General features: G+C 43.7%; 1 protein-coding gene across 12 annotated transcripts in view; it reads left to right on the forward strand.

The window, feature by feature from the left end:
• Positions 1-25666, forward strand: part of BACH1 (BTB domain and CNC homolog 1) — a 50708-nt gene extending 25042 nt beyond the window's left edge. For 10 of the 12 annotated variants that reach the window (XM_065576831.1, XM_065576860.1, XM_065576840.1 and 7 more), the window contains 2 exons: positions 1144-1350; positions 22785-25666. In XM_065576831.1, coding sequence (XP_065432903.1) covers positions 1144-1350; positions 22785-23243 — 666 coding nt within the window. In that variant the 3' untranslated portion in view covers positions 23244-25666. Of the gene's footprint in view, positions 1-1143; positions 1351-21737; positions 21876-22784 lie in introns of all 12 variants that reach the window. The other 2 variants (XR_010594592.1, XR_010594594.1) reach the window with 1 other exon arrangement.
• The last annotated feature ends 261 nt before the right edge of the window (positions 25667-25927 follow it).

Here is a 25927-nt window from a genome sequence, read left to right on the forward strand (position 1 = left end):
AAAGATGGCGTTCAACATGAACCAAGCATTGGTGACAGGCCTTATAATGTTGGTATGTGTGCATATTTGTAGCAGCTGCTGTCCCCAAAGCTCAAGCATAGAGGGGGAGGAGGCTCAATTCTATATATAATAATGGAAAGTGTTAAGCAACCTAAATACAGGAGTTGCAACCAGTTACCCGTACAATAGAAACAATTTAATACACATTTATAGATGTGTATTTGTGTAACATATATATGCAATATTATATATTGTTAACGGTTTAGGGTGAAATTCAGACTGTGCTGGGGGATGCCTCTAGAAGGTCTTATACGCTAACTCAGGATTTCTCAACCTGCGGTTTGGGACCCAAAACTGGGTTGCCAAAATGTTTCAAAGGGTTGCTTGGTAGCTCCTATCGCTCCTGTCCCACAGGGCTGGCTGGGCACTCAGATTTGACCTAGCCATGATGACGGAGTCTGATTAGGCCAAATTTGAGTGAGTGGCACTGCAACCCAATGAGCCAGGTCACAACTCCAGTTTGGTCCAGTCAGGTGGGTGTGGCCAAACCTGAGTGGTGCTGCAACCCTGAAGGGTTGCCACACCGAGAGCCAAGCCCAGCTAGCCCCACAGCATAGGAGCTGCCACTGTGGGATCAGTGCTGGGCAGGACCCAACCCCTTTGGCGGGCAGCACGCGACTGGAAATCACCCTAGGGCCTTTATCCCCAGACTATTTACTGGTTTGTGACATGCCATAAACATTTACAAATGGGTACTGAGCCCAAAAAGGCTGAGAACCATTGCACTAACTAATACCTGGCGTGTTCTAATCCACTGCACAGGAGTAGATTTTACTCCTAAGGAATATTCTTTTTTGGAAAACCTGAAATTAAATGTGCAAAGATCTTGGATTATATTTACTGGATTCTATCAAGATATCGGCCTGAAATCCTGGGATTTTATCTGTGACTGTGCAAATGTGATGAGATTGCTTTTGCCTCTCTGGTTAATATTGGTGTTCTAGTTCTGCTCATGTTCTTTCAATGAAGTTTGTTTTTTTGTAAATGTTTTATTAATTTCAAGAAACCCCTCCAGTTTAGCTGATTTTTAATTTTGCTTTTATCAGTTTACTCCTTGGTTCAAAACTATATTTTATATTTTAGGTAAAACTGCCATTTAATTCACAAAGGATCACTTCACTTTCTAGAAATGACTTTCAGTCATTTCTGAAAATGCACAAATTGACTCCTGAACAGCTGGATTGTATCCATGATATCCGAAGGCGAAGTAAAAATAGAATTGCCGCACAGCGCTGTCGTAAGAGAAAACTTGACTGCATACAGAATCTTGAATCTGAAATCGAAAAACTGGTATGTATAGAAAATTCCTTAACAAAGTCAGACTCATCCCTCAAATTAGGTTTTTGTTTTTTTTGGGTCAGACAGCTTGGTCAAATATGGAGTAAGTTTGGTTTATGCTGCCTAATGTTAGGCACTCAACGTTGAAAGTTTTGTTCGCGTACAGCACTTTCCTACAGTAATTTAATGTTGCTATACTGATGTTATATAAAATAGTAGGCGCCATATAGATCAAAACAGGGTATATTGTCTTTAAAGTTACAGTCTAAATAGACACTATATAGCTGGGTAGCACCAAAACCGAAAGTGGTGGTATTTAGCATAAGCCTTGTTAGTATTATAATTTTTGTTCGGATTTGTAATCCATATTTTCAGTAATCTATTTTAATGTTTCTTTGGGAGGGATAGAAACTGTTTATAGGCTTCCTTGAAGAAGCATGTTTATTTAAAGGATTTAAAAAAATCAAACTACAGAGTGACTTTTTTTTTTTTTTGGTCCTGTAACTCCAGAGACAAGGACATATGTATTCCCCTATAGTTAGTTATTTCTCAAAACAGTGATTCAGTCTGTGTAATAAAGTTGCTGAGAATTTTTGTATTGAATAATTTGTAAATTGTGATACTCCTTACTGTAACTAGTTTTTTTCCTCCTAGGTGTCTGCTCTCACACCACAAAGCTCAGCTAACAGCACATGTCCAAGCTCCACTGTGTCAACTGACATCCCAACCTTGAGTAGCACATAGCTTGGACATATACTGTTAGTTGAGCTTTGTGGTGTGAGAGCTGACACTTAGCTTGGGCTGGAGAGATGCTTCCTGAGTTTTCAGTGTCCTAAATATGAGCTTCCCTTGTAGTAAGCAGTATTTAAGACTATTGGAGGAGCGAGAGAGGTAAGGTGGGTCTCAAAGCAGTGAGCAGCTTCTTTTCCACAGTAGTAAGTTTGCAGTGACAAGTCAGTGTTTGTTTCCTGTGAATCTACTGTGGTAATCTGATGGCCCCAGATTGGGAAGTACTGATGTAGGAGGCAACTATTAGATCAGTGCATGGCTCTGCTCCCTTCCCAGGACAAATAAACATTCTACTCTTGTCAACTTGGAAAAAACTGTGTAGGGTGATAGTCTTGTTCCTTTCCCTTCAGTTCTGACTTCAAATTGTAAAAGTAATAGATATTTTTCAGTTTCACTTGCCATATCTTGAAAAAGATTGACTAAAAGGAAAAGGCCGTTGTAACTTTAATGTTCATATACATTTTTAAATTAAACCATAATGTAGAATAATTTGCAACAAGCAGGCAGTGTTTGCCTGAAATATCCCCACCTTTTTAGCAGGTTGACCTTAGGCAGGTGACCTATTACCCAATTAAATATAAGGGAGATAGGAGAGGATCCAGAGTGTGGACTTTGAAATGTTTGAGGGAGGAACATTAGTAGCAGCCAAACCTGGAAAGAAGTTTTGAAGTGATCGTTGTAACCTAAATGATCTGTTAATCAAGCCAAATCTCAGAAAGATGCTGAACTTGACCTACACGTTCTGCGTTTGTAAGATTAATTAGGAAAGGCAGCCACTCGCAAAATACTTGAGATATGTCTGGCAAAGCAGGCACTGAATATTTGCCATAATTTCACTGCAAGTTAGTATAGAGCTAATAGCGTACAGAGTTAGTGTTTGCATTTTGTAAATGGACTTAGATATGTCCTTGAATAAGTAAGATTATTACACAATGTTTTTGTAAAATAGCACTGTATTTACTTGAAATACCTTAAGCAGAAGAAACAATTGTATATAATTTTAGTTTATATTTAAAACTGATTGGATGCTTTCACTAACTTTCTTACATAGCTATAATAAAATCTGAACTGAGAGCAGATGTTTGGTCTCTCTTTTCAGTTGACCACATACTTTCCTCTTAAAGGGTAATATTGATTTTTTTTTTTTGGTAGTAATTGCATTTAAGCATAGGAGACCTAAAGCTCTCGCAGCAAGAAAATCAATGTGAATACAACTTGTCTTCATTTCCTCATATTTCAGGTTATTTCTTTTGAATACTGTCCATATGGGTGCTCCACTTCAGGTGCAGGTGAATCCCACCTGGCCTTGATCAGAGATTTCTGGTAGCAGTACTCATTCAGACTGCACATGCACCTACATATTATCGTGCCCTGCACCAAGGGTAGGACTGTACAGGCAAACTACCCTCAGTTCCTTCTTAACCACCTCTGCTTGAGATGCAGTGTCAGCATGCCTGCTTCACTATTAATAAGCTTATTGCTGCTTCTTCTAATTTAGTTAGTGTTTTTTAGTGTTTCATTAGTGTAGTTGTCATTTTTACTTCATTTTTATTTTATTCTGTTATTTTGAGGATTTTAGTTTATTCCTTCCACCCCTCTTGAGGGAATCCTCCTTTTCCTCCATTGTGGAATTATGCCAAAGTCATCAGGATTTAAACATTGCCTCTCACGCCAAGAAGCTATCCGAGTCAGCGACAAACATTCCCAGTGCATTTGCTGCCTGGGGAGTGTGGGGAACGCATTCCCCCAGAAATGTAATCTTTCTGCAGCCCTTAAGAGCAAGATTCTGAAGAATCAGGAGATCAGGCTTAAACTGCTCATGATGGTGCTCTCTCTTCACCCTGCCTCAGATCTGGATCTGGGGACCCTCCTGCCCCGTACACCAGCTTCCCAGTGAGCATCATGCCCCGTCTACTTCAGCACCGTCCTAACCCATGGCTTTGAAAGACAGATCATCCAAAGGGACTGGGAAAGCTATAAGAAGAGTTCTACTTCTCTTTGAGGCAGTAGCTTTCCCAGGAGATCTCAGTCTCTGCAAAGGTTGATCATTTTGGAGCCCACAGGTGATGGTCTGGGTACTGTTGAGGCTCCAGGCTCCTCCATTACCAGTAGTGCTCCCAAAACCTGAGCTCATTGAGGAGCCACTGTGCCAAGCTGGTTTTGGTACCTAAACCATCTTCAGTACAGTCTAAGCTCAACCAGAGTAGCAGGGAGAAACACCTGGCTTCTGAGAAGACTGTACCATCTGATCTTACTGTTCAATCTCTGGTGCCTAGCCATGTGACTCCCTTAGTACTGCAGAAGTCTAAGTGGCCTCATACTACTCAGTGTTCGAGACTGTCAAAATCATCAGTACCATTGATTTCTATTACAAAGGACTCATTGACGAAGGCCCCACTTTTGGTTCTGACAACTCAAGTACTGCAAGAGCTTAGGTACTCTAGGGATCTGCATGTCTCCAATGAGCCAGCGTCTCCCTTCTTAATGGGTTGTGTGTGCCTGTTGGTACCAAGATTGTCATAGTCATGAGAATTACAACTTTCTCTGGTACCATCCCCTTCCTTACCAGAGCTTCCTTAAATGCTGTAACAATTAGACAGGAACAGGTTCATGACTCTATCAAATCTAGTGGCAGAGATTCAAATAAGCCCACAGACATCCACAAGCAATTGTATCCAGTTACTGGGAGACATGGCAGCTTGTGACACAGCCTGCCAGATTATATCTCCACTGCTTCCAGGGGTGAGTCAGAACAATTTATAGTCCAAACAGACCAGTCTAGACAGACTGGTGTTGGTCCCTCAAAAAGGTGGGACACCCTCAGTTGATGGAAGGATCCTCACAATATCTGTGTAGGTGTTCCATTCGTTCAGCATCCTCCAATCATTACCATAACAGATGAGTCTTCTAGGATGGGAAGCCATTTAGGGATGCACAGCATTCAGAGCAGGTGGTCTACACAAGAAGCTCATTTACACATCAGCCTCCTGGAGCTGAAGGTGGTCAGGAATGGCTGCTTATACTTTCTGCCATTAATCAAGAGCACATCCATCAAAATCATAACAGGCATTGTAGCCTACATGTTGTTGTATATCAACCAGCAAATAGGGTGGGGTGGCAGGGCAGAGATTCCCTTCTCTTTGTGCTGGAGCAGTGAGGCTATGGAACTGGTGAATTACCAGTCATGTTCTAATTTCCCCATCTTACCTCCCAGGCATACAAATCACTATGGCTAATGACCTCAGTAGGCACTTCTCTCCAGAATATGAATGGGAGTTGGACTTGTGGACTCTTGATCATATTTTTTCAAACTCAGTGGTTTCTGGAGGTGGACTTTTTTACCACTGTCGCCAACAGGAAGTGGTGACGTTATCATTCAAGGGGAGTGTTGGGCCTTCCGTTTCTGGGAGATGCTGTCTTTGTTGCATGGACAAGGGGCCTCCTTTATGTGTTTCCTTCAACATTATTGTTATTGAAAGTGGTAAAGAAGATAAGATAAAGTGAAGGTTATACTAATATCTCCAATGTGGCCCCAGCAGGCTTGATATGCTTACCTGATTCACCTTGTGGCTTGTCCAGCAATCAATCTTCTGGCCATTCCCCACCTTCTTGCTTAACATGCTGGTCAAATTCTCTATCTCAACCTGAGAATTCTTTGCCTTAAGGCTTGGTTACTCCAAGGCTCGCAGAAATGGAAACTACTTGTACTACACAAGTGTAACAGGCGTTATTAAACAGAAAAATATTTATATGAGTTACTTACCTCCAGAAATGGTAGAGATTCCACCATTGGTGTGTCTAACCATGTTTTTGTGACTCGTCTCTCCCTGCTGTCCTTAACCCTGATCTTTTAAAACTCAATAGTTTATCTATGAGTTTTATCAGTGTACACTTGGCTGCTATAATGGCTTTCCATTCCTCATTGGGAGAACTTTAAATATTTGCTCATCTCACAATGAAGAAGTTCCTTAAGAGATGGAGAGAGTTTTTCCTGCAGATTAGGGGACCTATCCCTATTTGGGATTTGAACGTTTTATGAGGACCCCCTCTTTAGCTTCCTCCATCAGCTATTGATTAAAATGACATTCTTCGTTTGCTCATGTCTATTCCATTCCAGATGTGCACATGCCCATGTGCCTGGTCCTCGGAGATTTTTGCCTTAGCGGTATCCATAGGGTCAGCAGTGGCGCCCCTTGAGTGCCACGCTCATGCGTTGGTATATCAGGTGCCGCTGGCCCTACACCTCCTCAGTTCCTTCTTACCTCCTGTGGTGGTTAGTCGGAGCACCTTTCCTTTCATTAGAAGGCTAGCAGTTTCATTTCTACTGACTTAGAGCCATAGGGCCTTATAAATATTTTGTTTATAGTAGTTAGTGCTAAGTAGTTAACTATAGTTAGGAGTTAGTCTCAGCGGGGACTTCATCCCAGGTGGGACATGCCCCAGTCTCCCGGGTTAAGCCCTGCGCGGACTTTAACAGGCCTATGCGGGTAAGTGACCCCCATAGCAGCTGCCTCAAGTGCTTGGGGGAATCACACATGAAGGACAAGTGCCGTATTTATAAAATCTTTCGGCCCAGGACTCAGAAGGAGCAGGATATTTGTTTGCTGTCTCTTCCTGGAGTCTTCCTTTCGCCCAGCTTTTGAGCTGTCCCACCAAAACTCATCTAGTACTGCAGTGGCCTTATTGGAGCACGTGGGGCATGCCGGTCATGGCAATGCCCCCTTCGCACTACTCATCTGCCGCTCCCTCGGAACAACAATTGACGGCACCAACGGCACCGGACTCAGTACATGAGGTGCGATTGGAGGTGGAGGCAGAGGAGCTGCATTCACACCTAAACCTCCCTCCCCACGGTGGACGATGTCCCAAGGCCTCCCCTGGTGGTAAAATCATCGTCTTCATCCCTGGATGAGGCGGTCTTGGGACCCTCGAGTGTCAGCCTGTGGGGCGATTTTAAAGAACAACGGGCCCTGGCTCGACGGATGGCCAAGAACTTGGGACTACAGGTGGAGGAGGTGGCCGAGCAGGCAGACACCTTGTTCAATGTCCTGTCAGCCTCTACCCCTGCCCGTGTTGCACTGCCAGTGCATGACGGTGTTCTCAAAAGTGCCAAGGCCCTCTGGCAAACCCCGTCAGCCATCCCTCCCACCTCCAAAAAGAAGTACTTTGTCCTGGCCAAAGGGTTCAAGTATGTTTATACCCACCATTCCCTTGGCTTGGTTGTTGTCTCTGCAAAAGATGAAAGACAAGCAGGGGCACACCAGCTCAACTCCCAAAAACAAAGAGGTCAAAAGGCTGGACTTGTTTGGGAGGAAAACTTATTCATCTGCCTGCCTGCAATTCCGGGTGGCGACCATCAGGGAGATACAATTTTAACGGATGGGATTTTCGCCGTAAGTTCAAGGAGTTCTTCCTGCAGGGTTTGGCCAAAGAATTGAGCACTCTGGTTGAGGAGGGCACCACAGCGGCTAGGTTCTCCCTCCAAATGGCGTGGGATGCGGCTGACTCGGCAGCTAGGGTGGTCGTGTTGGAGGTGGTTATGAGGCCCAGCTCCTGGCTTCAGACCACTGGCCTCTGACAAGACATGCAGACCTCAATCCAGGATCTCCCATTCAATGGGAGCTGTCTCTTTTTTTTTTTTTTTTTTGAGGAGGCAGATATGAGGCTGCATGGGTTAAAAGATATTTGAGCCACCCTTTGCTCGCTGGGCATGCATACGCCATAGTCTGCATGGAAGCAGTTCCAGCCAAGCCTGTTGCCAAGGCCTTGGCAGTCTCATCCAGGATCTGCAAGAAGAAGGGATAGGGACGTAAGTTTCAACTGCTGCCGCCCTTCATCCTCCTGCTCACCTGCGTGGCTCAACCCAGCAAAGCATCCCGGAGGCCAGAAGCGCTCATTCTGAGAGTGCGTTTGAGAGCAATGCCCCAGTCAGCTCCCAGGATCCATCCCGTTCTTTCCTCAACTATCTTCATCCCTACTGTTCAGCCTGGTTGTGGGTCACCTCGAACTGCCGGGTGCTGGACATAGTGTCACTACCCCCTGCAGTTTTCAGCCAACCTTCCCTCCCACACCCATTCCCCCTCATCCTTCAGGGACCCTTCTCATGACCAACTACTTGCTGAAGAGGCTGAGAACCTCCTGCACCTGGTGGTGGTGGAGGAGGGAGGTCCCTTTGGACATGTCTGAAAAGGGGTTCTACTCCCGTTATTTCCTAATCAGAAAAGTGAAAAGGGGCCTTAAACCCATTCTGGACTTGTGACGCCTCAACAAATCTCTCAAGAAGTTGAAGTTTTGCATGGTCTCCCTAGTCTCCATCCCCCTCCCTGGATCCGGGAGACTGGTACACCGCCTTCAGCTTGAAGGATGCTTATTTCCATATTCCAAGGTCACGGATGTTTCCTCCATTTCATAGTGGGCGGATACCATTTCCAATTCACCGCGCTCCCCTTTGGCCTGTCATCGGCCTCAGGGGTCTTCACAAAATGTATGGCGCCAGAGGCTGCTTACCTGAGATGTCGAGGGATCCAGGTCTTCCTGTATCTTGACGATTGGCTCATCAAGGACAGGTCTCGGAAACAAGGGCAGAGATGCCTCGATCTTGTGCGTTCTACCTGCTGCAACCTGGGCCTGTTGGGGAAACAAGAAAAAGTCCACCTTAAGGACATGAATAGAGTTCGTTGGGGCGGTTCTTGACTCCATGCGAGCCAGAACCTTCCTTCCAGATGTGCATTTTCAGGCCATGTCAGACCTGATCTCCCATGTGAAGAACCACCGGTTCATCCTGGCTCACACCTGCCTGTGGTTGTTGGGCCACATGGCCGCCTGTCCATACATGGCCAGTGATGCCTGGCTCCATCTCCGGCCTCTGCAAGCATGGCTGGCATTGGTTTACATCCCCAACAAGCACTACCTAGACCAGGCAGTCAGGGTGCCGGATTACATCCCATTGTCCCTGGATTGGTGGATGATCCCCAGGTTGGTGTTGCAGGGAGTTCCCTTTGTGACCCCAGCCCCATTGCTGACCCTGGTCTCTGATGCTTCAGACCTGGGCTGGGGAGCCCACCTGGGTGAGTTCATCATGCAAGGTTGTTGGCTGCGAGATGATCTGGCCCTCCATATCAGTGTCAGGGAGCTCAAAGTGGTTCGCCTGGCCTGCCAGGCTTTCTTAACCCACGTGAGGGGCAAGGTAGTGCAGGTCCTTGCGTACAATACCACCGCCATGTATTATATCAACAGGCAGGGCGGAGCTAGATGGTCTGCCCTTTGCTAAGAAGGTCTCCGCCTTTGGGACTTTTGTGTGTGGTAGGCCACTCATCTGGTAGCCACACATCTGCCTGGGACCAGGAATGTGTTTGCAGATCACCTCAGCAGGACTTTCTCGTCTTGCCACAAGTGGGCGCTCCATCTGGAAGCAGTCAGTATTATCTTCCGGAAGTGGGGGATTCCCCAGGTGGACTTGTTCCTGTTCCATCCAAACAGGAAATGCCATGTGTTCTGTTCAGTCCGGGGGATGGACAAGGGTTCCCTCTCAGATGCTTGCCTGCTCCCGTGGTAGGGGCCCTGATGTACACCTTGCTGCCAGTGCCATTGATCCACAGAGTCCTCATGAAGTCAAACAAGACAGGGTGAAGATTATCCTGATAGCCCCCAGAGTGGCCTCACTAAAACTGGCTCAGCACGCTGCTGGACCTTTCGATAGCCGCCCCGCTGCAACTACCTCTCTGGCAGGACCTGCTGTCAAAAACCACAGCAGTCTTCTGTACCCCAACTTGGTGGTGTTGCAGTTAGCAACATGGCTGAATGCAGAAGAGCGTGAATGCATGGCCCCAGTTCAACAGGTCTTGTTGGGTAGCAGAAAGCCCTCCACCAGAACAACTTAACTGATCAAGTGGAAAAGGTTCACATGCTGGGCTTCGGAATGACATGCATGGGCCGAGCAGGCCTCACTGCAGGTGATCCTGGATTATCTTCTGCACCTCAAGCTCCAGGGCTTGTCCCTGTAATCGATCAGGGTCCACCTAGCCCTCGTGCTGAATTTCATGCTGTCGAGGCTCATGAGCCTCCCTTTGAACCTCTGGGCTTTCTGTTCTCATCTCCTGGAAGGTTTTGTTGTTGTTTTGCGGAAATGTCTGCCTGCAGGGTATTTGAGATCAGGGCGCTTATTTCAGAATTGGCCTTCTATATCGACAGGACAAAGCCGTTTTGCAAGTCAACACAGCTGTTCGTTGCAGTGGGAGACAGGATGAAAGGTCACCCAGTATCTGCTCAAAGGATTTCATTCTGGATTACGGCCTGCATCCGCTACCACTGTGAGCTAGCAAAAGTGCCTGCACCAGCAATAGTCAAGGCGCACGCAACTAGAGCGCAAGTGTCATCAGCGGCCTTCCTGGCTCAGGTGCCGATTCAAGAAATCTGTAGAGCTGCTGCCTGGTCGTTTATCCATGTGTTTACGTCCCATTATGCATTTACCCACTGCCGCTGCCGACCAAAGGATACCGCTAAGGCAAAAGTTTTTGATCGCATGTGGGCACGTGCACACCTGGAATGGAATGGACATGAGCAACAATAGTTATGAAAAGGCAGGTAACCATTTTTTCTTGTAAGCCATTGCATTTGCCAGAAGAGATGGGGAAATACAGATGTTAATGGGGGACACCTCCCTTTGTTACAGTATTCTTCAAAGACAAAGTACCGTTACAACCACATGCAAAATGTTTACTTCCAAGCTATTGTCTGAATTTCATCTCAACCAAGTTATCCATCTCCTGGCTCTTTTTTTCCCCCCAAAGCCACTTATGAAAGGCAGGGTCCTGACTAGTCTTACCTTGGATGTCAGGAGGGTGTTAGCCTTCTATTTGGACAGAACTAGGGTTACCATACGTCCTCTTTTTTTCCCGGACATGTCCGGCTTTTCGGCACTCAAACCCCCATCCGGGGGGAATTGCCAAAAAGCCGAACATGTCCGGGAAAATGGTGGCTCTGCTCCTCCCCTGACTCTTCAGCTCTGTTTAAGAGCCGAGCTGCCCGAGCGCTATGGGCTTCAGGCAGCCCCCTTGCCTCCGGACCCCAGCCGCCGGCCGGGCACTTCCCCTCCTAGGCTCCGGCGGCACAGGGTCCGGAGGCATGGGGGCTTCCCAAAGCTGGTAGCGCTGGGGCAGCTCGGCTCTTAAACAGAGCCGAAGAGTCAGGGGAGGAGCAGAGCCTCCAGCCGCGGCGGCTCTGCTCCTCCCCGACTCTTCGGCTCTGTTTAAGAGCTGAGCGCTACTGGCTTCGGGCAGCCCCCATGCCTCCGGACCCTGCGCCGCCAGAGCCCGGGAGGGGAAGTGCCCGGCTGGGGGCGCAGGGTCCGGAGGCAAGGGGGCTGCCCGAAGCCCAAGCGCTACCGGCTTCACGGTTTGCCGGGCAGCCTCCAGACCCTGCGCCCCTGGCTGGGCGCTTCCCCTCCCGGGCTCCAGCTGCGCTGGGTAAGCGCTGGCTGGGGGCGCAGGGTCTGGGGGCTGCCCGGCAAACCGTGAAGCCTATAGCGCTTGGGCAGCCCTTTCCCCATGGCTGGGAGTGGGAGGGAAGAGGGGGCGGAGTTAGGGCAGGGAAGGGGTGGAGTTGGGCGGGGCTGGGGGTGGGGAAATGGGCGGGGCCAGGGCCCGTGGAGGGTCCTCTTTTTTTATTTAATAGATATGGTAACCCTAACAGAACCAAATCATTCAGAAAGTTTTCTAGATTGTTTCTCTACTGATGAAAGGTCTGTAGGGTCTGCAATGTCCAGAGGCTTTCAAGGCGGATTTCTAGTTGTATTATTTATCAATCTTCCAGTTTATACAACCTCTTCTTATGGTGTTGGCCCATTCCACAAGGCCTCTCTCTACCTCTGTGTCATTACTCAAACATGTTCCTATTCTGGAGATTTGCAAAGCTACACTCTTGTCTTCAGTACATTCCACTAAATCAGATGCAGCCGTTGGAAATACAGTCTTGTCTTCAGTCATGGATTCGGCTCTGAAGCTCCCTTCTCCACTTGTGAGCATTGCTTGGTAGTCACTTGAATTTGAGTATGCGTAGGAACACTACTCAAAGGAATGGTTACTCAGCTTGTGCAGTAATGGCAGTTATTTGAGATGAGTCCCTATGGGTGCTCCTCTACCCACCTCCTTCCTCTTTAAGAGTTTCTTCAGTGGGACTTCGTGATGGAAAAGGAAGTTAGGGTAGCTCACCCTCAAACATAGGGTACATGCTCAGGCTAAACAGGTATTTCTACCAGTAATCTTTGATCAAGGTTGCACGGGGCACATGCACAACTGAATCTTTGATCAAGGTTGCACGGGGCACATGCACAACTGAAGTGGAGCTCTCGTGAGAGGACACATCTGGAACTCCATTACTGAACAAGATGTGTAAACTCTCCTTATGACCCTCTATTATGAGCAAACACTGTTTGAGACTACCATATGTACCTCATTACTTAAGAATAATGGATTATGGATGCAATTATATAGCCTTTACTTTGATTCCTGCTTTTGTAGGTTTGGCAGACTCTTCATGTGTTCTCACTATAGTATTGATATTTTAGTTCTATAAAAATATTTAGAAAGAAATGAGACCACTGAGTCATGACCAGGTCCTGCGGATAATTGCAGAAAATTTTGAAGCCTGTGGGAAAGACTAGCAGTATTTACAAGGGAACTCTTATTTTTTCCCCAAGGATTTTAACTGCATTTCTGCAGCAGAGAGAAGGATTTGAGTTGAATTTTAAGTTACTTTGTTATGGCCTATTTAAAATTGTACATACACATACTGAAATTACTATAGTGAATCGTCAGCTAGGAGCATCCAGCCACAGAAGCATCCCTCCAGAGCTTTTAAACTTTGGTTAGATGGACAAACCCAGTTTGGGGCAAAGGACAACCTGCTAAACAGAGGTCAGGCACTTGATGTAGAAAACCATTACAAAGGAGTTGGGTTAGAACTGCACAATCCAAGTCCATTTTCCCTCTTTAGCTAGTACCAAATTGGAAAGTAATTAGTTGTTTTTGCTGTTGCTCTTGTTTTTGCAAGGCTAGGTTGAAGGCAGTCTTTTTTGTTGGTATCTACATGCTTTTTTCCCCTGCCCGTCTTGGTGATACTATCAGTGCAAGTATGAGACACAGGTTGGATTTTATTGTTTAAGGAGGGGTGTCTTCCATTCTGTTCCCATGTGTCTGCACCCTCAAATCCTCATGTTAGGGCTTTGGCATTTTAGAAGGACCATCTTTGAATTTTTGCAGTGCTGGGTGCTCAGTAGTTTTGGAAATTGAGCTTCTGATTTAGGTGCCCAAGTATGGATTAACTTTAGGCACCTGTTTTTGAAATTCTTGGCCAGGATAGTGTTGTTGTAAGCTAACCTTGAAAATGTGATACAGATTGACCATGTGCATTTTCCCATTCTATTTTTACCTGTACAGTTTCTGTGCACCTACCCAAGTAACTTCTAAAGGAAATGTGCTGTAAGTGCAGTCGTTCTTTTCCTGTGCTCCTGCTGTTCTGTATAAAAATACTTGGATTTCCTTCCTTAAAAAGGAAACCTTTGCCTTACAAAAGCCTGCTCTATAAGTTGCGACTACACATTCATACTTGTGGGATTGATGCCTCCCGGCACTAAGCTGTGGAATTTTAGAGAGCGCGGTGTTCATTGGAGCCAGTCATCTCCCCCCCACACACACACACCTCTTGTGAGGGATTCAGAGAGTAGGAAAAGGGGTGTGGTCCCAGCCCTTTGTCAGAGTAATCTGATTCTAGCACTATTGACTCCATTGAACCAGAAATAGCTCTGTGCCCACTATAAGGTGCCCAGTCCATCTGGATTGACTGAATCCACTGCCTAGGATGTTCACCAGAGTCCATGATGCTGTTACTTGAAGAAGTGGTCCAGTGTCCATTATACACAACATTAGGTGATCCACACTGTTGTCGGGTCGTTGAGTCTGGAGCCAAGGTTTTGGCACTTGACTAATGTGCTACTTGCGTGAAGTGGTCCAGCAGCAGTAAAAGTGATCTCTGGATCCTTGCGGGGTGACAGTCTGGTGCCAAGGATCTTGCATAACTGACTCTAGTAAGCCACTTGCTTAAAGTCACTTGTCCCACAGTGTAGGTGGCATTAAGGTCCCTGGTTCCAATAGTGCCAACAACTCTGGTGAACTCACAGGCTGGGCCTGGGGATCAATTTTATTTCCACTCCCCTTTTTTGTATACATTGTGGTACGGTCTTTTATTATATGATCATTTGCTATCTTTTCCACGGGACCCTTGCCTCATTCAGTACAGTTCAGTGAATGAGACTGTTGTTTGTAGGATCCCTCTTTCGTTTGTGGCAGAAGCTGGAGGGTGTGTGGTAAATGAGGTTGGGGGCTTCAGGAAGAGAAAGGGCAGTCTCGTGATTCAGGCAGTTGAATGTCACCCTGAGGAACTGATTTCTATCCCTGCCTGTGTCACAGAGTTTGTATGTGATGCTAGGCAAGTCACTTCAACCATATTTCCAGATGATCACTAATTAGTGTACCTTGTTTTCTGGATGCCCAATTTGAGACCCTAGAGTCTGATTTACATAAGTGCTGAGTACTCACAGCTGCACCTGAAGTCAACAGGACATGTGCTTTGAACATTAAAAGTGCTGTATAATGCTAAGTTCTTGGTGGGGACAAGGAGAACTGGGTCCTATGCATCTCAAATTGGGCACCCAAAATCAATGTTATATCCAATAATTAGTATTCACTGTAGATAGAAAAATACCTTAACTGGAAATATTTTTTGGAGATTTAGGGTTTAGTACTAAGCAACAGTCCACAGCAGTTTATCAATACAATATGCAAATAAGTGCCTCAGCATACGCAAGATGTGTGTATATATATGTATTGACTTCAGAAAGGAAGCAGCTGCCAGCCTTGCTTCCCTCTGCTGGGCTAGCAAAGCACTGTTACTAGCTGAGATGGGAAGGACTGGCAGCAACTGCTTCCCTGCAAAGTACCACTAAAGAGATCATCAGTTTTCTCAGGGAGATAGTAGTGAAGGTTGCTGTTCGAAGCTCTGTTGCAAAAGGAAAGCTTGGAGGAAAGGAGAGACTATGGAAGTAAAACTTAAAAATATGTTATAATTGTTTATGAATAAAGGAGTCAATGTAGCATAGCTTGTGGATAAAGAGGGGGTATTTGTTGTGTGTGGGGGTGGGTTTTTTTTTTTTTGAGAGAGTGCGAAATTCATTTGTTTGAAGCTGCGTCAACCGATTATATTGCACCACTAAGTCTTACGCTTGTTTAATCTACATAGCCCCCTGCCTCTAGCCTAGTCCATCTCTGCCATCTGGAGAATTCTAGATTAATCACAACTTGATTTTACTGCCATCTGCTTCATTTAACGTTGCTCTTTCCTGCCTCTACAGTCTTTCTTCTTATCCTCCTCTGTGACCTCCCCTCATCCTGATGGTCCCATCAGTCATTCCTTGCCAGCTCCATGTCAGTTTCTTGAGCCTCTCCTACCCTGATGTCCTCCACTTCCGCCATCCATCTGAAAAGCCTGTACAACAGTCTCTCAATTTAGTACAAAATGAACAAAAAATCCGCAAGCATTTTTTAAATCATCTGAGCCCTCCATATCATATGAATGTGCATGTAACTTGAATAACTGCATTTTCTTTGTCGAGTGCTTGCACATGTCCATTCCACTTCGTGTGTGAATACAAGTGCACTGAAGCCGGAGATATTTTTCCCACACTGGAACTTGTTGGGGTTGTACGTGTGCCCATGACGATCTGCTAGGCAAGGGTATAAAGGGGCACAGATCCCTCAACACCTGTGCCCAACCCCCTCGTTCCTTCTCACTGCCTGTGGTCAGCATTCAGAGCATGTGTGAGCTAGTCGTGCTCTTTCCAACTTTCTCTAAAGAGAGTTTTTCTAAATGTTGTTGTTGTAGTAGTAGTACATAGGTAGTTTTTAGCATAGTTCTAATTAATGGTACATTGAAAAAAAAAGTTGTTGTTTCCTTCGAGCTTTAAGCTCGGTACTGGGGCATACTTAAGTCCCCAGGGTTTCACTGCTATTCTTGCTGTAACAAATTTATGCCAATCAGCGGTCCCCACTCTTACAGTTTTTAAAGTGTTTGGGAGAAGGGCACATGAGGCATAAGTGCCCTATCTGTAGGTGGTTTAAGACCAGAATTAAAGAGTTGAGAGAAGTTCAGCTTTGACATTTCTTGGTGGAAGCAGCTTTGCATGCGCACACACCCAGAATCCTGCTGCTCAGTACATGGAGGTTCAGACTCTACTGAGCTCAGAGTGCACCACTACGCTTGGTGGCATCTCCTCGTTGCCACTGTCCATCTCCAGTACCGCACATGCAGCAGAAGTAGAGTACTTTCTTCTTTTTTAGCCAGAAGAAGCCCTCTTCATCTTCAAGGACTAGATGATCAACAGAATCACATAAGACAACCAGTACTGAGGTTAGAGCTAAGCCAGCTCCAGCTAGGTGCTCCCTAATATTCCATTTGTAGTTTAGCAATGTAGAGCCATTGGCTCCAGCATATAACGTGTTACTGTCAAGACTGCATCAATTTCCAGACCTTCTGTGACATTGACTTCACCTACGATGCATCTTATGCCCTTGGTACTGAAGCATACATGGCAACCAGGACCACTTTTGCCTGTCTGTGCCAGACTCACCATTGATGCAGGATGAAGTTCAGATACCAATTATTCCTGCTACACAAGCTCTGGCACTGGGATCTCCTCAACATTTACTCATTCAGCACTATTAGAGACCGGGCAGTTGTTGGTGCCATAGTGACCAGATGCTCTTAATGGAGCAGATGTACAATACCTTCAGCAGGACTGCTGTCCAGTGTTGCATCACATTGGCCTTCAGATTATGCTTACTCTTAAGGTGGATTCATACCTTTGGGGATCCCATCACAGAAGGTCATATGCTTCTCCTCATTTATCCTTGGTCTCAGCACCCTCATTTGTGTAATAGCAGGTCCTAGGAGGGGATACTTCAGGGCTTGGCCCAAGTACCATATCATGCACAGCACTGGCCCTTTTGGAATCTTTTGGGGTTCCTCCAGACTCTATGCTGTATGTCTGTTACCATCAAGGCACTGTTCTCTACCCAGTACTGATCCAACTACCAAGCAAGCAGGTGATTTTATTCCTCCAGTGCCTGTTCCTCTTGGTATAGCACTTCAGCAGATAGCAGAACAGGTGGACTCTACAGTGCCCCCATTCAGCACTTTCTCATCATTCCCTGATAATGCCACTGTCTCTGAATCATCTTTTCCAGTTCCTGACATTCATAAGATGTACTAGGAACTTATGAAAAGCGTAGCCACCTCTGTTGGGAATACGCGGTCTGCTCAAGTGACTTTACCTGTTAATGAGGCCATGTTGGAACCTACCAAAATCCTTTTGGTACCCCCCACTCCCCATTATCTGACACTCATTGCCGAAAGGACTGAAGAGGTTCCAAGTTCGTTCCCAGAGATATGAGTACTTTTATTTGCACCCAAATGTAGGATCTTTGATCACCATGGCCATGAATAAAAAGGTGAGACAAGGGTGACCTAAATCTACTCCCAAAGACAAAGATTCAAAGAACCTGAATTAGTTTGGGGAAGAGGTTTTATTCATTGTTGAGATTGCAATTTAGAATTTCAAATCAAACTCTGACATCCTCAAACTGTTATGGAATCCCATTTAGACCTAAAGTTGCTAGATGCTGCTGCTGCTGCTAAAGAGGAGTACAGAGCTCTTGTTAGTCAGGGTAGCAAAAAAATTGTCATTACAGGCTGCAATAGACAACATGAATTCAGCAGTTCAAATAATGGCAATGGTAATCACTGAGCACCGTGTTTCTTGTTTGCAGTCATCTGGCATTCCTCCCCAAAGTCCAACAAACAACTGAGGATTTGCCCTTTGAAGACTCACATTTATTTTCAGAGAAAACAGATGAAGCTCTGCATTCTCTTAAAGATTCTAAGACAACCCTAAAGTCTTTGGGCATTTATACTCCATGCTGTAAGAGAGAACAGTTCTAGTCTCAAGTCCAGCAGAGGTGTACCCATTTTATCCAGCAGGATAGCTGGACCAATTTAGGTGATGTCATAAGACTCAAAGGAGGAGATCTCTGCTACATCCAAACAATCTGTATTATGTAGCACTAAGCAGTCTATTTTGACTTCTTAGTCAAGGACATTGTACTGCTCTGATGTTCCTCTCCTTTTGGCTGCAAGTTGTTGCACATTCTAAGTAATTGATTGGACCCATATTACAACAGATGGATGGTTACTAAGCACTTTAAAACTATACCCACCACATCCCCAGTCTCTTTTCAGGAGCCATTCTCACTCTGATTCAAGAAGTTCAGTCTCTGTTTATAGTTAGGGGCCATAAGAGAGCTACCGCCTCAACATTGGGGGATGGGATTCTATCATGTTTTCTCATTCCAAAGTTGAAGGGAGGCCTCACACCTGTCACAGATTTGCAAAATCTCAACAGATACATTTTTTAAAAAAGTTTACTTTAGCATCTATTATCCCATCCCTAGGCCCCAGTGATTGGTTTGCTGCTCTCTAGTTAAAGAATGCCTACTTCCATGTGACCATTCACCAGAGCCACAGGAGGCTTTTACGGTTCATTGTAGCAGATGTTGATTATCACTTCATGGTCCTTCCTTCCCTTCAGCCTGTTGTCAGCACCTCAAGTCTTCACAAAGTGCGTGACAGTGGTTGAGGCACATTTCAGAAAAGTGGGTGTCTTGGGGTACCCGTTATCTGGACAAATGGTTGGTTTGAGGTCAATCCAGACAGCAAATGGAGATAGCCATAAAAAAAAAATCCAATCTTTCTTTTGTTCTGTGGTCCTGTTGATCAATAAGGACAAGTCCATTCTTCTCACTGTGCAGAGAATCAAATGCACAAAAGTGTTTCTAAACACATTCTGGCTGTGATAGAATTTACCAGGTTTCAGACCATAATAAACTTGTGCAAGGATTTTTAGACACATCCATGTACAACAGTGAGGAATTGCCTGAGCCTTCTAGGTCAGATGGCAGCTTGTATGTATGTGACTCAGCATAACAGACTTTGCCTCAGCAGAGGTGGCTGAAGTTGGTCTACTGTCCTTCTAGTGAGCTGCTGGACATGCAGACTCAGACCTGCAGATGTTTGTCATCCCTTGATTGGTAGATTAACCCTGCTAATTTATGCAGGGGAGTTCCCTTTTCCCCAAGTCTGCTCTCCCTTACCCTGGTCACAGATGCTTCATCTCTTGGATGTAGGGCTCAGTGAGAGGATGTTTCAGACTCAGGGACTCTGGTCAGGATCTCTCTCTCCCTCCCTCCCCCTGCCCCCCACCTTGTAAATGTCTGAGAGCTCTGAGCTATTTACCTGGCCTGTCAGGTATTTCTTCCACGCATCAGAGGATATATGGTACAAGTACTTACGGACAACAGCACTATGTTCTATTTGAAAAAGCAGGGAGGTCCATATCAGACCCACTTTACCAAGAGGCAGTGAGCCTTTGGACTTTCTGTTCAAGAACTCAATTATGCTCAAAAGTATCTAACCTCCTGGGGGTCCAAAACTGTGTAGCAGACCACCTCATCAGAATGTTCAGCTGAGATCACGGATGGTCATTCAAACCTGACATGATATAGAATGCATTTTTCAGATGTGAGGAATGCCAGCAATAGACCCCTTCGTCATCGAACAGAACAGGCAATGTCACCTTTTCTGGTCACAGCCTTTATCAGATGCCTTCCTACTGTCCGGGGGGAGGGACTTCCCCCCTCGCCTGATCCTCCATTCCCATGGTACCAAAGCATTGTGCAAAAACTGACAGGATCATGCCTTTCTAATTTTGGTAGCACCTCCTGGTCTCGACAGCATTGGTTCTTGGACCCATTGAATCTCTCAGATTCATATCACATATCTGTCCCCCAGGTCTCAGACATAGTTTCATAGAACTATGGCCAGACACTATATCCAAACCCTCTCAGCTTACACAGTGGCTACTTGGATGCTCAGTAGTTAATTCCCCAGGAAATTGTTTGTTCCTTTGGTGTTCAAAACATTCTCTTAAATATAGCGGGAAGCCTTCCCCCAGGTATACGTACCTGAGGAAATGAAAAAGGTTTTCTGTGTAGTCCCAACAGAGAGTCTGTAAAGGAGAAGTGCCTCCCTTACAGTTTATTCTAGTTCACCTGCTTTACCTAATAGAAAAGGTCTCTGTCAATTGTCTGAGAGTTCACTTGGTACCTGTCTCTGTATTCCATCCTCCTGTAGAAAAGGAAGATCTGGTGTTTTCCAACCCCCTATGGCTCTTAGATACCTGAAAGAATTGGACAGGCTTTTCCCTCCTATTAAGGGGCCTCACGCCATCTTGGGATCAAAATTTGGTTGTCAATATTAGTGGGCCCGCTTTTTGAGCTTATAGCTGTGTTCCTTTTTTCATTTCTCAGTGAAGGTAGCATTCCTGGAGGCTGTTACTTCGGCCAGGAGAGTAGCAGAACTTCAAACTTTGGTTGTTGGCCGTCCTTAAATGATGTTCTATACAAAAAAGTTAATTTGTATCCACACCCTAAATTTCTCACTTAAGTGGTGTTGGATTTTCGTCGAATTCAGTCTACATACACTTACCAGCTTTTTCCCCGAAACGTCACTCATAAAGATGAGGAAGAACTCTATACTTTGGATATCTGTAGGGCGTTAGCCTTTTATCTGGACAGAACTAGATATTTTAGTCGATCTTTGCAATTATTCATCCCTGGCTGACAGAATAAAGGGACAACTGGTTTCTTTTCAGATGAACTCCTTCTGGATCTCCTTCAGTATTCATCTGTGCTATGATATTGCTCAGGGCTTGTCTATATGAACATTTAGTTTGTGGCAAGCTGCGGTGTGAATCTACCTTGCACTAGCCTGCTGTGGACTAACTGTTCTTGTGGACCCTGCTGATTTGCATTAACAGTTCATCAATGCACTTTGATTAGTCCTGTTTCAAAGAGGTTTGCTGCATAACCATGCAGAATGCGCACATGCTGCCCCAAAATGCACCACTATGGGAGAAAGATCTCCTGCTTTGCCACACTAGTGTGCACATGTGAAGTGGAATGGACATGTGCAACACACCTCAAAGAACACCAGTTACTGAACAGGTTTGTGACTATTTTATCTTCTACAATAGCCCTTGTCTTCCCTTCAGTCTCCCAGTTTTTGTAAATTCACTCTTGCATTATGTAGGTATGTAGTTTGTAATCTTGTCAGAGCAGGGACATTCTTCTGTGTGTCTGTCTGACAACCTAGCATGCTTATGGATGGTCAGCGAATAAATACAATAACCCAAATGTTCAACCAGTATCCTCACGTAATGTACTATTTCAGTAGTGTATTTTCTGTACTTAGGTATAGCAACAGAAATAGTACCAGTTTCCTCATGTCCATTATTACTTCACCCTCTGTTTAAGTTCTCCACAGTTGTTACACCATTTCAGACAGTATTTTGAAACTATATAAACTGACAGGTTTTCAGGGTATTTTGGTTAGGATTGTAAAGTGCTCTGCTTTATCCATCTATGCTTACTACATCTTTTCCCCAGTTCCATTTGCACAACAGTCACAAAGGCTATAGAAGTCACCGGCCCTGAAAAGGGAAGTGGCAAGGAAGAAGACATACGTTCCCCAATTCAGAAACATTTACTTACACAAAGCGGAAGGAAAGGTACAATACCACAGAGGTACACAATACTGTGTGAAATCTGGATTTAATCTTATCTCTTGGAATACTGGCCTCTGTGAGAGTATAGTGTCTGGTATTAAATGTTTAATTTGTTAATGTAACTACTTAGGTAGACCATTCATTTAGCAATGTTATTGATCCTGTAGTAATTGCCTAAAACATGGCATCTTAATTACAGGACCATATTGATTAATTTTGGCATGCATATGCAGTATGTTGAATAAGAATTAGTTTTTCACTTATGGGTTCTGTTTTTCAAGTAAAACCTTAATTTTTCTGCTGTCAGGTTTTGAGATCTTACAACATTTGTACAAGAATAAATTAAAATTAGTGCTGCCTCACAAACAGCATTTGAGGAATCACTAAGGTGATGGCATAAATGGTACAAGGATGGAATTCTTCATTTGCAAGGCTTTTTTCATAGTTCAGTCTCCACATGACCACTCTTCAGGACATCTATAGAGGAATTTGACAAGTAGAATTGTGCAAAATAGTTCCAATGAATAACCTCAGAACTTCATTGTTTTGGATTTATCTAAAAGATTAGATTCCATAAGCCTGAAAAATGTTTTTCAGAAAAGTGAAATTTTTTGAGATTGGATGACTTTCATACATTGTCCTGGCATCACTTTTGAAATATCAGCATTTTGTTCAGGTGAAAATAGTTTTTATTTAAATGTAAAAAGGTGGAGTTTTGCACATTTCAAATCAAAATCAGCTCTTTGCAAAAAAGCTACACTTGAGTCTGCTGCTTTATATCATCACTTTAAAATGTTATCTTTTTCAGGGTAAACAAAATATAGATCTGTTGGATTCAATATTTGTTTCAGCTTTGAAGAGTAGAACTATACTTTGAATTTCAGAGCACTAAAATATATAGAGTCAATAACCATGTGTCTTTTTGCAGCAAAATGAAAAGGCGAACTTGCTAAAGGAGCGAGATCACATTTTGTCAACGTTGGGAGAGACAAAGCAGAATCTGACTGGACTTTGCCAGCAAGTATGTAAGGAAGCAGCATTGAGTCCTGAGCAAATACAGATACTTGCAAAGTATTCCACCTTGGATTGTCCACTTTCACTTTTAATTTCTGAGAGAGAACGAACGGCTCCTGACAGCAAGCCTGTGATCCCATTGTGTATAGAATTACCAAGTGGGCTTTCGGGTGCTGTATCGGCCAGTGAACAGAGTTCTTGCTATCCGTGTGTAAGAGGCACATCTGATACCGCTTATAATGAAGTGCAGGAACTATGTCCAGTTTCTATGAAAACATCGGAGAAAACTTTACTTGTGGAACATTGTGGACAGGGTGGTGGTATCACAGATTTCTGTCAGCAGATGACTGACAAATGCACTACCGATGAATAAATCTGTTTTGTGATTGCCAACCTCAACCTTTATGAGATTTAAAGTAAAGGTTTCAGCATTATTATAAAATGCCTTAAGTGAAGGGAAGGCAAAACTTTATATTTTGCAAGTGCATTAACTAGTATCTGTCTCTCTACATTACTCAGCAGACCTTTGGGTTTGTTTTATATAATTTTGGGGCATAATTTTTTACATCACTCTTAAGAAATGTCATCTCTAAAAGCTTGTATGAGAGCTCAGCCCTTTAGTGCAAACAAATGGGATTACTTCTAGTTGGATTAGGATACCAGCATCATGATGACTAGTGGAGTACTAGAACTACTTCCCTGATTTTGTGGCATCTCAACCCCAGATACTCTTTCAAAAATCTATTCTTGTTGTACAGTGACTTGCTAGCAGATGATCTTGTGCTTCCTTGTAAAATGTCTCATATGAGGGTCAGAAAACAAAGTATTTTGAAAGACTAAGACTACTTATAAATGTTACAATCATTGGGACCAGTGAAGATGTTTGAAAATAACTTTTAATCAGGATACCTTTATGGGTAAACATAACTTTCAGTGCATTTTCAATGGCTTGTACTTTAATTCTAACCTTGTACAAAGTATAAAAAGAAAATGAGCCAGTTGGGTTTTGTTCATTACTTATTATGTAAAGAATAAACCCAATCTTTAAAATAAGACAAATGGGGGGAGGGGCGGGGGAAATAATCCCTGCTGTAGGGGTTTTTTTTGCCTTGTGTTAGAGGCAAATTGTGTACAAATAATCCCTCATTGTTTAGCTGCTGTTCTGATACCAGACATTTTAAGTACCAAACCTCACAATAGAAAAAAATGCTTTGTTGGTTTACATAACAAAACATAGAAGAACCTTGTACAAGCCAATGGAATTCTTCATTTTCTACCTCAATGTACATTAATTTTTTTATCTTTGTGTGCATGTATGGAAGATCATCTTTTGCTCCAATTGCGACTGTAAATATTGGCTTTGCAGGTTTATCTTATTTTATGGTGAAACAGAATTTTTGCCTCCAGGATACTAAAACATAACTCTTTCTGATAAGGTGCTTGGTTTAAGCTCTCTCTATATAGGTAATTTAGCATTAATAAGATTTATATTATAGAAGTGTATTGTGAACCATTGGCCAAATATAAAAGAGTTGACAAATCTCAACAGTACTTCTAATAACCGGATGTAATACAAGTAAATACACTACCTCATATCCAAGTGATTTCAAGTTCATTCAGATCTACAGTGATATTTTTGTTTTTTCGGGACGAAGAATTTTTATTAATGTTGCATAGCATTGTGATATATGCAAGCTTAAAATAACCGAACTTTAGAAAAAAGTACTACTCCAATACAACTTGATGTGGGTTCTACTGGTTGTGGGTATCTTTTTCCCTTCAGATTATTGAGAGGAGACTTTTTTAAATGACTAGCATTTATATATATATTGTGACTTTATAATGGATTTATTTATTTGAGGATCACATTATCTCTTCTCCAGCAACCCACTAGCCCTCTTATCCCAATGCCCCATGATTAGTCAGTTTTGCCACCACATTTTTCTACTTACATTAACAACTTAGGGCCCTTTATGTAACATTCTAAAGTGGGTGATATTCTAAAATGGCATAATGCAATGAATTGAGACTAAATCACGGGCTTGCAACTTCATAGTCATTTTTATCAATAGGAATTATATATATATTTTAAAGCCCTCTGGTTGGGCTATGTGGGGGTGGAGTATTCATAGAGAGGGGGCTGGCCAGGTCTTGTGCATATCCAGTGGCCCAAAACACCAACTGTTGGGACTGGGGATCAGCAGTGACTACTACTTAAGTCCTAAGGCTAGAAGAGCAGCCACAGAGGTGCTGTGCTACATTGCTGCCACCTGTTCACAGATTGGTGTCTGTATTCTATCCCACAAATCCCCAAGATTCCCAGTGCAAAACCAGCAGCTCTGGTTTTGTGTGCAGTATGGTGAAATTCATCCTGTGTGCTTAAACTTAAACATTTTCTAATACCAGCCTGGTTTGAAAAGTTTGAGGTAGTTTATTGCCTAACCAGCTGCATCTAAATACATTTTTGATTATTTAATACAATAGACCTACATGTGGACTTCTATAGGCTACATCATCAACTTGCTAAAGTTAAGAATGAATGGCAATTTTATGATATAGGATTCTCAGGTAAATATTGTTTATTTCAGTTAAGAGATACTCGATTTTGAACTTGTAAAAATACTTTAAGGCATGTTTTAAAATACCTTTTAAATCTGTTGGGCAAGATATCGTAAAGCCTTATAATTAAAATGGAATACAGAGTGTAAAAAAGTGAAATAATTACAACTGATTTTGTATCTTTCATAATCCAATATTTTCTAAAAATACAATAAAAGCCACTGTCCTTTCTAAAAAGGCTTTTCTTTTTTTATGTACATCTCTTGCGGTGTGAAACTAATATTTACTGATACATTATTCATTTATTTAGTACTACCAAAATTGATCTCTGGAAACAGTAGCAACATTATTTATACAGTTTACAAACTCCTCAATAATATTCACAATAGAAAATATTACTGAATTGGAATAAAGTTCCCAAAAGTTTTTGAAATTCATTGTGTCCTGTGTTTTGAGGGTTTCCTGTGGACTTTTTTAAAAAACTTATGAATTTTGCTA

The sequence above is a fragment of the Chrysemys picta genome, chromosome 1 (assembly GCF_011386835.1).
Source record: "Chrysemys picta bellii isolate R12L10 chromosome 1, ASM1138683v2, whole genome shotgun sequence".
In the NCBI taxonomy this organism is placed as follows: Eukaryota; Metazoa; Chordata; order Testudines; family Emydidae; genus Chrysemys; species Chrysemys picta.